This window comes from Narcine bancroftii, chromosome 3 (assembly GCF_036971445.1).
Source record: "Narcine bancroftii isolate sNarBan1 chromosome 3, sNarBan1.hap1, whole genome shotgun sequence".
Lineage (NCBI taxonomy): Eukaryota > Metazoa > Chordata > Chondrichthyes > Torpediniformes > Narcinidae > Narcine > Narcine bancroftii.
In genome coordinates, this window is record NC_091471.1 from 361,518,073 (window position 1) to 361,533,913 (window position 15,841).

At 39.4% G+C, this 15,841-nt stretch overlaps 2 protein-coding genes across 2 annotated transcripts in view; one reads left to right on the forward strand and one right to left on the reverse strand.

Moving 5' to 3' along the window:
- Positions 1-15,841, forward strand: part of LOC138759504 (somatostatin receptor type 2-like) — an 88,545-nt gene that overhangs the window by 45,998 nt on the left and 26,706 nt on the right. The gene's annotated exons all lie outside the window — the stretch shown is intronic.
- LOC138759503 (transmembrane channel-like protein 7) overlaps positions 1-15,841 on the reverse strand; it is a 46,654-nt gene that overhangs the window by 4,925 nt on the left and 25,888 nt on the right. The window contains 6 exon segments of the mRNA XM_069930030.1: positions 1,389-1,544; positions 5,053-5,183; positions 6,232-6,415; positions 6,946-7,043; positions 10,073-10,196; positions 14,057-14,220. Coding sequence (XP_069786131.1) covers positions 1,389-1,544; positions 5,053-5,183; positions 6,232-6,415; positions 6,946-7,043; positions 10,073-10,196; positions 14,057-14,220 — 857 coding nt within the window.

The window sequence follows — 15,841 nt, forward strand, 5'->3', positions numbered from 1 at the left end:
TGCGGTGGATATCCTACGTACTTTTGGAATGGTTCTTGGAAAGTTAATTACTCAGCAATCTAACAGGCTAGCACTTTCAATCTGGAAAAACAACCAACTGAAAAACCTCACAAAGATAAGCGTATACAGAGCCGTTGTCATACCCACACTCCTGTTCGGCTCCGAATCATGGGTCCTCTACCGGCACCACCTACGGCTCCTAGAACGCTTCCACCAGCGTTGTCTCCGCTCCATCCTCAACATCCATTGGAGCGCTTACACCCCTAACGTTGAAGTACTCGAGATGGCAGAGGTCGACAGCATCGAGTCCACGCTGCTGAAGATCCAGCTGCGCTGGATGGGTCACGTCTCCAGAATGGAGGACCATCGCCTTCCCAAGATCCTGTTATAAGGCGAACTCTCCACTGGCCACCGTGACAGAGGTGCACCAAAGAAAAGGTACAAGGACTGCCTAAAGAAATCTCTTGGTGCCTGCCACATTGACCATCGCCAGTGGGCTGATAACGCCTCAAACCGTGCATCTTGGCGCCTCACAGTTTGGCGGGCAGCAACCTCCTTTGAAGAAGACCGCAGAGCCCACCTCACTGACAAAAGGCAAAGGAGGAAAAACCCAACACCCAACCCCAACCAACCAATTTTCCCTTGCAACCGCTGCAACCGTGTCTGCCTGTCCCGCATCGGACTGGTCAGCCACAAACGAGCCTGCAGCTGACGTGGACTTTTTACCCCCTCCATAAATCTTCGTCCGCGAAGCCAAGCAAGCCAAAGACTTTCAATCTACACGTCAATATTTTAAAATGATCTAAGCTACTGTCTATCTGAATGGAATTGTTTTTCTATATATAGTAAATCCCCAGATATCCTGAATTCAAACAACCAGCAAAGAAATCAAGAAAAATAAATAAAATCATAGGTAAAAATACATAAGTTTAAATATGTAAAAGTAAATGTTCTCTAAAGTAATCCATCAAACTTTGGTGAAAATGCAAGCAAATATTTGGTCGGGCTTTGCTTGTAGCAGCTGTTTGAATAAAGTTGTGTGAAACAACAATGGCGTCACCCAACTGGTCAATGCCACTCACCATTGGGGTAACTCTCTTAAGGTGTCTCCTTATCCCTACTTAGGAAGAGTCACCCCCGTCAGAGGCTTTATCTGTAAAATGAGTTTACTCTAAACTCATATTTAAGATGATTTTAACAAAGATGTTATGGATATTACATTAAAACAATGAAACAGTACCTTAATATAATTGCATAATACTATCTAAAAGTTAGAGAGTGACAAATCTCTTTTGGACCACTTGCTATTTCATTTTATGACTTAGAACATCAAACTATTAGTCTTGTTATTTAACCATATTTGTATGATAATTTGTTGCCATCCTTACCATAAAACAGTGATCAACATCAACAGAAAGACTTCGGATTTAATGTAATTAAGGAAGTTCTGTACTTGTTGTGGAAGTCCTCTCACAGCTTCTGGAACAATTCCCCAAGCTGTTTCATAATATCGAAATGGACCACATGCCCTGGATGGTTGAACCCTGAGGATAGGATTAATTGTCACATTTGACATTCTTTGTGGCAAATTCCTGTTCAAAGATTGGAACTAATATTTTTCAGTGCGAATAATCTAAGTGACAACAGGTGAAAACCCTATTCAACTCAATTAGAGCCACACGAGAGTTTGCATATGGTGGAATCTGCTGGAGAAACACAGCGCATCATTGGGAGAAAATTAATTGATGATGTTTTGGGCCAGAACTGGACATCATCAGGACTGAGGGTAGAAAGATAGTTGGGTTGATGTGGATAGGATGTGAGGGGTCCATCAGGGGACAGTGGGCATTGGTGAAGCAGGGAGGGTTGAGCAATTGATTGGCAGGTGCCAGACAAAGGGAGAGGCAAGAGAAGCAAAGGGGTCAGGTGGAACATGAGGCAAACAGGGTGAAGCAGACATAGGCTGCTGGTGGAGCAATATGATAATAACAGGTGATAATTGTGGTATGAGAGAACTATTTGGTAAGATCTGTTAGGAAAAGACAAAAGTGAGCAGGTGGACCAAAAGAGAGGTGGAGGGGGGGTGGGGGACGGGAGGGGAGCGAAGATCTAAGGGGAAATGTGGATAGGAGTGGGAGGGGAATGTGTAAGGGTGGGGTCTGGGTGTGAAAGGGGTCAAAAGGGAGGGAAGGAAGGAATGAGGGAGGGAGGGAGACTCATTACTTGAAATTGGAAAATTCAATGTTCACACTATTGGGCTATCAATGGCCCAGGTGGAATATGAGGTATTGTTCCTCTAGTTTAGACTGGGTCTAACTGCCAGTGGAGAAGGCCAAGAGTGGAGAGGTCAGTGTGGGAATGGGAGGGGGGGGATGAGTTCCCATCCCCTACACTGGCCTGTCCAACTCCCCCTTCCCACTCCTTTCAGCAAGCATGATTGACATTCAAAGGATGTGCACAAAGGACAGCGATGATGGCTGCTTATACAAACGCACATATTGGCTGGATCATCTTTCCTGAGACACGGCAGCCCAAAACTAGAAAGTATCAGTCAGATTGTTCTATTCCATCATGAGTAAAAGAACTTGACTTGTCGGAAATGAATGTTCCTGCCGCACAAGCAGGGATTGGATAGGATCCAATGCAGCTTCTGTTGGTGGACAAGCTGATGAAGTTTGGTCACATGCACAAGGTGGAGTTAACAGGCAAGATTATGTCAGTAGTCCTATCATCAAGCTTGAAAAGAGTTCTATGTGAAGGAGACCAAAGGAATATTGGCAAATGGAATAAATTGTGGAAAATGTGAAATTATCCACTTGGCGGCAGAAAATACAAATTGGCATATACATCTCCGAGCTCCAAAAGATTCGAGATATCCCACTGCCTGGCTCAAAAAAGGCTATTACAGTCCTATTCTCCTGATCGCAATGATCAGGAGAATCATGAGGTGAACCAAATGCAAAAGTTAGGAAGTTATTCTGCAGTTATGGAATGCATCGGCGTAACCAGATAGAGAATAATGTATCCAATACAGTTTGGCGGGCAGCAACCACCTTGGAAGAAGACCGCAGAGCCCACCTCACTGACAAAAGGCAAAGGAGGAAAAACCCAACACCCAACCCCAACCCACCAATTTTCCCCTGCAGCCGCTGCAACCGTGTCTGCCTGTACCGCGTCGGACTTGTCAGCCACAAACGAGCCTGCAGCTGACGTGCACTTTTACCCCCTCCATAAATCTTCATCCGCGAAGCCAAGCCAAAGAAAGAACTGATCTATTTATTTGAGAAAAAGTTGTTAAGATTTGGAAAAAAAATAATTCAGGAACTAACACCTGGAATAGATAGATGACTTTTCTGTGAGGAAACACCAGATGGCCTCGGCTTGTATCTACTGAATTTCAGAAGAATTGAGAGGTAACCCACTCCTGCTCCTAATACATGTTTATATGTAAACCCCAGCACGGAATTCAATCCTTACCCTCCATCTTTTGTAACCTTCTTCCACAAATGAAGGCCAGAATTTTGTAGTTAGTAACGACAAACAGCACCTGCTAATCTTCCCCTTACAACTGCGGATGTTACCTTCTCAAATCGAACATCCAGTGTAGTGGGGCTGATGTATCAGGAAGCCAAGCAGGAACTAAAATCTCACTTTAAAGAATCCTGTCTGCACTATGCAGCTTGAACCAGGGACTTTACGCAGAAAGTATTATTTGAATAAAGTTAATACAACGTAAAATCGATTTGGAAAGAAAGGTGATATCACACAACTGAGGCAAAAGAAATAAAAAAATAAAAAATCTACAGTGCTAATTAATTTATGAAGGAACTAAACCATTTTGTAGTAAGTAGCATTTATTGTTTAAAAAATCATATATTCTTGATAAGACCACTGTCTTTTTATTGACGTTTGGTGGTAAATGAGCAGATTGGTGCTTTTGTTCTGTTCATATTTTTGGGATCCAGGCATCAATGGTAATATCGAGATCGATAGCCTATTCCCAATTTCCTCTGAGAAGGGGCTTTTGAAGCAAAAAGCTGCAGTGGTTGGACCTAGGGATGATGAAGGTCTGGTGATGTATTTCCAAATCAGGACAGGGTGTGTCTTGGAGAGGAGCCTGCAAGGGCTGATGTCCTATGCAACCACTGCTCTTGTTGTTCTTGGCAATTTGGGATGGACCGTTGGAGTTGCTTTGGCACATGACAGCAGCATGTTTTGTAAATTATACATAGGGTAACCACTATATGCCACCAATGGACTATTTAGGGTGCTTGATGGAGTGACAATAAATCAGGCTGCTATGTCTTGGTTGGCATTGAACTTGTTGGTGCGAGACAGATCCAGGCAAGTGCAGCCCGTTCCACCACGCTACCAATTTCTGCTTTCCTGTCTTTGGTTTTGTTTTCTTGTGTTAGGAGGTGAGTCACATGTCAAAAGATACCCAGCCTCTCAACTTTATTATGTTGTATGAAATATTCCTTCTAATTTTTAGTAATTAGTGTGTGCAAAAATCTTAGGTTGTGCAAATTATTTTCCTGTGATAAAAGTATCTCTGCACTGAATGCTTGTGCAAATATAAACTAGAAATGGTTTCAAGATCATTTTGGCACAGCCTATCTCTCAAGGCTAATAAAACTGTATTGGAGTGTTATAATATAATACAATTGTGATTAACTACTTGTTTAATCGACTAACTAACAGAAACAGCTAAGAGATTATTTTCATTAAAGTCTAATTATTTTAGGTTAATCTTTTGTGCGCGCATTAATTTCCTTTATGTGCTGGTTGCAAAACATGTGTGTACACATGCACAGCTTCAAGGGAACAGTGGCTGCAAGCATTTCATACCAAATCTGCTAGTCTGCTTATTAAAACCTAAACCATAGACGTGTAGGGGTCTCTAAATGTAATCTTAGAGTTTTTTGGTTTAACTGCACATACATTTACTCGGGAAGTTGTTAACTAAGTCACTCCAAAGTAATGTAACTGACTCCTGATTATAAACAACATAAAACTTACTTGAACAAGGTTGAACATGTGGTTTATACTTACGTTAAGACATTAACAACTATAGGAACCAATGCGAAAACTAATCCAAACAGTAGCGTCAATTGAAAGAAAATCTTTGAGCTGGAAGCTCGAAACAACCTTTTCCCGGGACAACAGTAATGGTACAGACTGTGCTGGAGATAAAATACAAAAATAGAGAACACATTATGCTCAGGCAATGGGACACCATGAGACATAGTGACCATGCAAATCTTATCAAGCAAATCTATGTTTCTTATATATTAAACAAATATTGTCTGTTGTCAACTCTCCAAAAATTGTGCAGTCGTTCTAATTCTGCTTCTTTTGTTGTACTATTAGTGATCAGACAATTAATTTAAACATAAGTTCTCTGGATCCTTGAAAATTTACAGACTTTCATTTCACTGATAGGCTTGCAAATTGAGGATCTTAGTGAGGGGAGAATAGGAACACAATCTACATCTGTGTAATGCGTACCAAGTTGCATTTGATGCTCAATAAATATATTTTGGGGGAAAAAAAGATCTTAATGAGGAGCAGCTTTGAAAATATAAAGATGAGAGTGTTTTGTGGTTTTTGTGTAGCAAAGTAAGACTTTATGACAGGTGAACAAAATTGTTCTAATCAACGTTTTCCTCTCGACACCAATTATAAGCAGAGAGATTGGAAACCGAGGAGGCATTGCTGAATTCAAAAGATTTAAATATTGATTCTGTATTTGCAAACAACGTATCAATGCTGCATTAAACCCCCAAGTCCCAGTGGCTTTGGATCAAAAGTCAATGGGTCCAAAATGATATTCAGATTTTCCACTAATCGTGAGCCAAAGGAAAGTCCAGCAGTAGTTTTCGCTTGGTTCCCCCCACCGCCCCCGTCATTTTCACGAGATCTCCAAATGCATTTCCATTTCCACTTGGGTCGCTGAATAGGATATTATGATAAACAAGCAAACTTGATATAATTTTGAATTTGTACAGAAGTTAATGTTCAGGTTGAAAAATACCAAACGTTTTACTGTGATGTGCAACTCCTCTGCAAATTATTTGTTCTTAACCAGAAAGATCTAATTCATTAGAATGACAAGAATCTTGCATACGCACAGAGAGAGAGAAAATTGCTGTAAAGACATCACAAAAACATCACTAAATGATTGTCTTTAAAACCAACGTTGAGCTGCAGTGACAATATTCTCTCACCTACCTTTCTCACATAGAAAATGATGATGTATTTGATGGCATTGAAAAGCGGCAGTAATGGAGAATAAAACATTCCAATCCAGACGATGGTTTGTCCATTAACAATATTCAAAACATTTTCAGGAATTAGAAATTGTTTCTTTTGCATTATCTTAGGCAACTCAAAGGAAACATGGTCCCGCAAGAATCTAAACATTTAAAAAAGCTGAGTAAGAATATTCCCTTCATAGATTTCACATGCAACATAGTGAATGAAATATAACTTACAAGGATATTTATTTGAATTGAAAAGATGAATATATCAAATTACATATGGGTTAAACTTTGAATATATCCAAACCTATATCGGCAATGATTTTTTTAAAGAAGGAATATATTCAAATAAGCCTATCTTCAAAAAGAGTTGTTCATTCGCCCTACATTCAGTCAAAATAAGTCAAAACTCCAATGTCATTGTCATTTTTACTATAATTTTGTAGTCAAACTTACAGCTTGGTTGGGTCGTCCAATGAACCTTCCAATTATTCATTTCAATTTTATAGCTTGTTTGGGTATTAACCTACTTTATATATGATAATATGTAGAATCATAGAATATTACAAATTCCACCATTTTTTCCACTTCTTAAAATATTTTTGTCATTATCTTAACTTTACTAATGCAGTATCATCCTGATCTCAGTTTGAGGACACAAGGCATTTATTTTTAAAAGACGTACTTTCTTGGAAGTTCCACACAAAATGTGAAAGCGATGTCAGCAAGAAAATCAAACAAAAACAGCTTGTACATTTCTTGTCCAATCTTCGTCTCCCAGCACTGAAGGATCAAGCATAAATTTTTAAATTTAAATAACATTTAAAGAAGATTAATTTTTTTCAAAATTTAAACATCCAGCACGGTAACAGGATCTTTCTTATGCCACCCAATTGGCCAACAACCCTTGGGTCATTTTGAACGGCGGGAGGAAACCAGAGCACCTGGAGGAAACCCATGCAGACATGGAGAGAACGTACAAACTCCTCACAGACAGCACCTGGTTTGAACCCCGGTCCTGATCGCTGGTGCTGCAGAAGCATTGCGCTAACCACTACGCCAACTGTGCCATCCAAATCTCAGTAAATCTGTAAAGAGCACCGCAAGATGAATGATACCAGCTTGATATTGAGAGATTGCATAGCTAGGAGATCCTGCCTGTGAATCGGGTGTCTCAAAAGTGGTTTTAATCATTCCGCTTCTGACCATTTTCCCTGGGATTGTTTTGGAACAATTGTTCCAACAAGAGTTGGAGCAATGCCAGCAAATTTAATTGAAGTCTGACCCAAATCCAGCACATGAAAATGATCAAACTGAAGTTGCAATTTTGACCCAATCCATTGGATCATGAAAAATAATTTATTGTACACTGGCACCAACAATTCAGATCGCGTCTCTGAAAGATGTGTTTATTCATCGAGTCGTGCACAGGAATTTAAATTTGCACAAACATTCGGTCAAAATTGGTCTTTTGATCCCACTTCCCTCGGCAGTGAAAACGCTGAATGACCAAAGGAATGTTCACACTAACCATCCGAGACTCTCATATTCATGACATAATATTTACTTGCATTGATGAAATACTTGTCCTGCATATGCATTGTTTGCCTGTATGAGTGTTATGTCTGGTTGTGTGTCTGTTTGATTTGCATCAAGGGCTGGAGAATGCCGTTTTGTCAGGATGTACAATCAGATGACAAAAAAACTAGATTCTTTTCTATATTGCCATTTGTAGTAAAGCACTCTATATATATATATATATATATTCGAATGTGTGTACATATGTTTGGATGTGTTAGGACATGCCCCTTGCTGACTGTGCCTGAGGCTCCTCCCACTGACCCCTGAATAAAGGTGACTGCGCCACAGCGCCCTCCTCAGTTCAGGGCAGTCGACCAGCATGGACGGACATCATTCTGTAGTTTATAAAAGCCTATCATTTTCTTGACAACTTCTAGTCTTTGAGTTATTGTTTGTGCATCATTTTTGTGGTCATAATTTCTAAAGATCTGTGAAAAGAAGTTTGCTTTCTACTGAAACAATAACTGGGATCTTGACCAAACAAAACTGGAGGAACATCGAGCCTGGCAGCATCCATGGAGAGAAATGGTAAGTCAATAATTTGGGTCAGGACCCTTCATGATGACTGGATAAAGGGTCGCAACCCTAAACGTTGACTGACCATTTTCCTAAGTGGATGCTGCCGATCTGCTGAGACCTCCATCCATTCATTGTTTACTTTCCACTGCTTCATCCCAAACTTACAGCTTCGTTCAGTTTATCGTCACGCCTCTCAGTCAGTTGACTGGCTCTATGATTTTTGGCACACAATTTAGAATGTTGCAACAGTGTAGAATGAAAGGTTTATTGGAGATTATGCCTATCTGGCTTTGGAGGTGATGCAGAGAAGGTTGACCAAGTCAATTTCAGGGATGAAGGGGTTGGCCTATGAGGAGAGATTGAGTCATCTGGGACTGTACTCACAGATTAAAAAGAATGAGAGGGGATCGTATAGAAGCATTTAAAATTATGAAATTATAAGATTGAGGTTGGTCAGTTGTTTGTTTTGTGTGTCCAAAACTAGGGGACATCGCCTCAAGATTCATGGCAGTAGATTTAGGATGGAGATGAGGAGGAACTGCTTTTCCCAGAGGGTGGTGAATCAGTGGAATCCACTGCCCTTTAAAGCAGTGGTGGTGACCTCATTAAATATATCTAAGACAAGGTTGGAAAGATTTCTACATAGTAAGGGATCAAGGGATATGGGGAAAAGGCAGATAGGTGGAAATGATCAGATCAGCCATGATCTCATTAAATGACAGGCCAGGTTTGATGAGCAGAATGGTCTACTTTCTGCTCCTGTTTCTTATGTTCTATCAGGTAGTCTTACACATTTGAGTGGGGATCAAGACATTATTTAAAGGACTGTGAAATGTTGCAGTATCATGGCCATCCTTATGGATGACCACCAAAAAACAGATTGACCATTATTTATTTCCGATGCTTGATAAACAATCAGTTTGCAAAACAAAGGTGATTGCATTTCTAAAATGTACCACTGCTTGCAAGGCCAAGCCCCCCCCCCCCCCCCCCCCACCCCCTTACACTTCTTGTGGCTGTGACATAATGACATGTCAGTGTAAGTAATGCTTTATACTCCCAGGTCAGAGGCAATGACTGTATTAAAGTGCTGGAGAAACTCAGCAGAGTTTCCCGCAGAGTCCATACATGGCAGAAATGTATCATCAAGGAAGGAGCAGCTCTGTGAATGCAGAGCTGGTGGAAAAGAGACAGAGGGATAGGGAAAGATCTCTCTCCTTTTGTTTAGCTCTGCATTCTCAGAGCTATCCCCATCAGCTGATCAACTCTCAGCTTTTCTCTCCTGCGCTCCTTTCTATGTCCACCTATGTATGGCCTTTTGGCTGTTGGCTTGTGCTCCTCCACCTACCGCTTCTTTCCACCTTTCCCCAGCTTTTTATTCAAGCCCTTGCCTGCTTATTGCCTAGACCTTGACAAAGGACTCAGGCCTGAAACATTGCTTCCTATGGATGCTGCGGGACCTGCTGAGGTTCTCCGGTACTTTGGTGTGCTTACTACAATCACAACGTCTGCAGACTTTTTTGTATCGCTCTCAGTGGCAATGACTCTCTTGTTTCCACGAAGACCACAAGGAGTGACTCAGAGAAGAAGGGCACATGTTTTCCCTCCATAATCTCATTAATTAAATCAGATCAGAGGGGTAAAGTACACCATCAGACCTTAACCCACCAGTGAGCTCTCTAACAACACACTATTGGTGCCTTCTCATTCACCTGGTAATGTATGTTGTAACCACAGAGTTCACAATCCTTTTTACTTTCACCATCAGAGCAGGTGACCTGCTGCCACAGAGAAAACACCAACATGCTCAGATTGGTCAGCCTTAAAAATGTACACCTAAGTGGAAAAAGAATGAGAAAATTAAACACGGCGTGTCATTAAATCCCTTAATGTTCAGACTTTTATTTGTTTCTCTTTTTCAGTCCACCAAATTACAATTATTTATTGCTGAATGACAGTACAAAACGATCGATCCAATGTTCATGGAGATGTGATTTAATTGTTATGATGTGGCAGAGTGATAATTCACTCTAGAGATTTTTATGGGTTTTGTTTTGACATTCATACTCGAAAATAGAATGTACAAAGTGTCAGACTAGATGTTTTTACATTCTTTTTAGATTTTTTAAAAGTGGCCTTAATATAAAATTTTAAAAGAAAATCCTAGAATACATTCAGCCAGCTAGTAGAGGAAAAGATCCCAGATCAAAGCCGGCATTGATTTTACACAAGTTTGCCAGTTCCAGCTCGGTGTTCCCAAAACTGAGATGGTGCTGGGTAAAAATATTGCAAGGATATTTATATAAGAGTTAGATGGGTGCGTGGTTATTGAATCTCCTCTGGTGACAATTAAAGTGCTGTATAGTGACGAGCAAGTGGGGTGGCCAAATTATAGCCCCGAGGCCAACTGCGGCCTGTTGGCAATTTTTAAGAGCCCCAGAGAGAATTTTAAATATAAAATGGCATATGACCCATGAGAACATAGTCTCTAATAATAAATTGCACTGTATGTACATTGCACCTCATAGTTTCAACACGAGATGTCGCTGCCATTTTGAACAACAACTAGACCGATCTCTGCAATGTTAATCATCGATGATAATGTTTATCATGGTTTAAAAAAATGTTTACTGATTAAACATGGCAGAACTGAAAAGATTGAAAATAGAAAGGGAGTGCTGAGAATTTCAGACACTGTGTGGAAAAAAAAATGAATACTTTTACACAGAAATCAAGGTGAAATGTTCGATTTACAATGAATTTGTTAACTTTAATATCTACAGCCTATCTACAGATTTACACATTACATCATAATCATTAACATGGACACTTGGGCCAAGAACTGTACTCAATGAGAGTTGCAGAGGAATGTTGGAGACAACCTTATCCCTTTCTTGATCTTTTCTCCTATTCTTATTTTCCACCCAACTTTTTATTTTGCAGGTTTTTGAATGAGGGTTTTAAAGAGTTTCATGTATTAATTTAAATTAAATTTAAGTGCAGCAGATACAGAAACACCGACTGCAATAACTGAGCACATCAATAAACTACTGCAATGTCAACAGTTAAACTGATCAGTAGTGTCGAATAGTTAGTTTGATAGAAAATGAATTTTCGATAACACAGGTCTAAAAACGTTGTTTTTCTTGCAGTGTAACTGGTTGAAAACTGCCGGGTTTAATATTGTTTGGCCTGTGGCTCCTTGTGTTTTTCTGTATGTGGCCCACAACAAAATAAGTTTGGCCACCCCTGTCTTAACACTTCCTTCCATCCAGGGCCACACACACAGACAATCAAGGAAAGGGACCAATATAATTGTGCTCCTTCCAGGTTAGTACATGGCATTTAATATTTATAAAACTACATCGAGGAAACCAAATACAGATTGTGAAACATTTTCCTTCAATCTTCGAGTATGGCCTCAAGTATCCAATTGCCTTTTTCTTTAATTCTCTACTTTCACCTGTCTATCTTTGACTTCTTACACTGTTCCTTCAAAATCCCTTCCAAGCTTGAAGAACATCGCCTCATTTTCCAAAGTGAATTACAGATGCTCCTCTACTTATGATGGCTCAACTTATGATTTTTCAAATTTACGATGATACGCTTGCGCAACATTTTATGATTAAATTTTTTTCAGTGTGGAATAAAAGGTATTCCACATTTAATTATAAAATAGGCTTTGTTTTAGATAAATTTTCCCAGCTCTAGGCTATGGTAAGTGGAATGACCACATTTAAGGAAGGCTATGATGTTCAGTGGGTGCAGAATTCGTTTTCGACTTACGATTTTTCCACTTGCAATGGGTTTATCAGAATGTAGAGGAGCACCTGGACAACCTTCCAGACTGTTTACAGTTTCAGGAAACACTGGATGACGAAGCCTTTGCTTCTTGAACACTTTGGAATGTATTTTATGGATTTTGGGCTGTTGATCATGAAAATCACTTTAAAATATTCCAATCACATAGATATAATCTATTTTTGTAGATTTTTTTTCTTCTCCTATTTTAAGCCTACTTCAAGCATACAAATCCATGAAGTACAACATGGCATTGAAAATTCATTTTCTGCATTCGCACTTGGACGTCTTCCCTGTTGATCTTGGTGCAGTCAAGTGACGAACGCGGTGAAAAGTTTCACCAGGATATTGCGACCATGGAAAAGTGCTATCAGGGCAACTGGAATCCATCAATGCTGGCCAACTATTGTTGGACACTAACACAATAGGCATCAGATGCTGAGTACAAAAAGAAATCAACATCAAATTTTTTTTAGGTCATTTGAACTAACACTATGTGTCAGCATCATTATGCGATTAAACGTGCTAAATTCAATAAAAGTTCACTTAATGTTTCTCCAATTTCCAACGTGATGCAGCAAATCTGAAATTATCTTTGTGTTCAGCTTGAAGTTGTCAATCGTAATGCCTTTTTAAAAAAAATGGATTTGTGTAATCATCCATTGCAGAGATTTTCTTCTGGTATTTTCTATATTTATTCATTTCCTACTTTTTACATTATCTTCCAGATCTATTTTTGTTATTGACGATTTGCGATCCCCTCTTTCATTCAACACGACCACCAACTGTATCATTCAATCTCTCGATAAAGGGTCCTAACCCTTTAAACATTGACTACCCATTTCTGTCCATGGAGGCCCCTTGACCCTTCCAGCTTCTCATCCTCCAGCGTCTGCAGATTTTGTGTGTCCGTCCTTTTACCTTATTTTAGTCTGGTTCATCTGTCATTCGACAGGACCAACTGAAGAGTCTTCAACCAAAACTGTAACAGTATAGGCAGAGAATCCTACTTGGAATCTTTCCAGTCCATAAAGCCTTTTAGTCAATGAAGCTGCAGAAAGCTACATGAATATAGAACATAGAACAATACAGCACAATGCAGGCCCTTCAGCCCTCGATATTGTGCCGACCCATATATTCCTTAAAAAATGTACTAAACCCTCCTTGGAAATCTGGGATTTTTTTAATATTTCTGGATTATTTATGTTGGTAATTATTTCCTTCCCATAATAAGGCCATTGGAGAAAATGAAAAATCTTAGCTGGCCCTCTAGTGCAGTACCAAGGAAGTTAGGGGATTATAACAAATTTCTCAGAATGACGTATCAAGGGACCATTCATCCAATTAGGTCGACACAATCTATAAATTGAGCTATACACATTATTCTCAGTCATGCCTTTGGAGGTTAAGGCTCTTTCAGCATACACCTGATACATTTTACACAGGTGGATGGTTTCTACCTCTACCATACTCTAAGCCAAACAGTAGTTGAATGAAAAGAGAGTTTCCTTGAATCCCCCGGTATTTTACCTCTTAAAGTTAGTAATACATTTCCTGACGACAATAGGCCCTTCCTGTTAACCCATCTTGGCCTCACATTGATTTTAGATTCACAATTAATTGTCTACCCAGTCTCCTTTGTTGCTAGTTGTTACATGTTCTGAATCAAGCATTACACCAGTTTAGGCCAATAAGAAACTTTATGGCATAAACATGGCACCTGATGTGAAAGTAGTTGGATTATTTTTGCAAAGAAAAAAAATGCTTGTTAGAAACTCTGAGAGAGACCCAATGTATGGATTACAACACCACATTTATTGGGTCTCAGACTATTAATTAAAGTACCATATTCAATCACAGATTTATTTATATCAAGAAACATATCAAAGGTTTACCTGATTAATATCAAGTTGATTTCAGTATTTGGTGGATACTCTTCATATCTGACAATTATCCAAAATAAATATGGCAGAAGAATATTGTTAATATTGAGGATAATAGATGGAAAGTATTCCATGAAGAATTCAATGATAAATGTCAGTCTCTGGAATTTACTCTCCTGTGAAGAAGATAGATAACTTAATAAATATAAAAATACATTTTTAACCACTTAAAGCCAAATTTCTGGCCAGTAGTGCTAACCTTTCATGCTTAGAGCCTCAATTCCAATCCCTACAAAGGATCACTTTGATTCAGAATTCCAATTTTACTTACAGCATGCACCTGAATGTCTGTAGAATTAAAACTTAATTAGGAAGGGGTAGCCAGCCTGGACAAACATTAAAGAAACTTGGGGGGGCGAGGGGGTTAAAGTGGAGCTGGCGAGATGCACCAATCTGCCAGTTGCACAGGTGCTGCAGCCAAAACGTGGGTGCACAAGAACCACTTACCTTCCTTCAGAGCCAAGGAAATGATACTCTCTTCAACATTCCACCTGTTCCATCTTTAGGATTATCTCATTTTTAAATCAATCATTTCCTCCCATTTGCTCTTTTACTGAAATGTTTTGCATTGTGTTTTGAAGTTTGTTCCCCTATGCAATGTTAAGACCGTTTTTAAGTATTTCATGACTATTTCATTCACAAATTAATTCAAAGTTTAAACAAGTTCATCTACAAATCAGTGTGTGTGTTTTTTTTCTAGCATCTTAGCATGTTAAATCACTCAAATTAAAATCATTATTTATCTCCTAATTTTGGAATTAAATTCTTTTCAGAGTTGTGGGCTTTTTATCTGATCGCAACAGATCACCTCTTCCAAATGGTTTATTACCTTTACTATATTTTTGTGCTATCTGCAAGCATTTTTGTAAACAGGGTGGATTTGTAACACTACATAAATTCAATACCCTTCATTTCATTTTAAACTTTGATCAAGAATTGAATAAAGCATGTGCTTTAGAGAGATCAAGTTGGTCCGGCTGATTATTTTGTAGGCAAATGGCTTAAATGGAATGTGAATGAGATTCTACAACTTTTAAAAAGTATTAATAAAATGTTTCCTTTTGTTCATTCTAAAATAAAGGTACATATAACATGTATCATTCAGGAGGAACATTAAAAAATGGTTCTGAACGTTCCACCAGAGGGAGAACAGACTTTTAAAAAAATTTAGACATGCATCACGGTAACAGGCCATTTCATCCCACTGTGCCGCCCAATTTACACCCCATTCACCTACACCCCAGGATGTATTGAATGGTGGGAGGAAACCAGAGACACCTGGAGAAAACCCACGCAGACACAGGGAGGACGTACAAACTTCTTCCAGACACCGCGGGATTTGAACCCCAGTCCAGTCCAGATTGCACTAACTACCCCCACTATGCCGACGGTGCCACTCCCGCTATGCCAACTGTACTGCGGGCAGGTTCACAGGGAGCAAGGATCAGAATAACATTAAGATACAATGAGATGATTAGAGTAGAGCACATGCAAAGTTCTATTAGCCATGATGGTCTTGCTTCCAGCTGTTTATTCTTCTTACAACGCAGGAGGCCATTCAACCCTGTGGGTTAATGCCAGCAACCATCAGGAGAATCCTATTCTGTTTTTTAATTCCCTGCAGGTTTGCAATTTATTATCTCTTAAATTTAAATACAAATAAAGCTCTTCCATCTACACGATCAACTACAGTACCTTTTCTTTTCATTCTCTGCTACATACAGCACTCATGGAAAA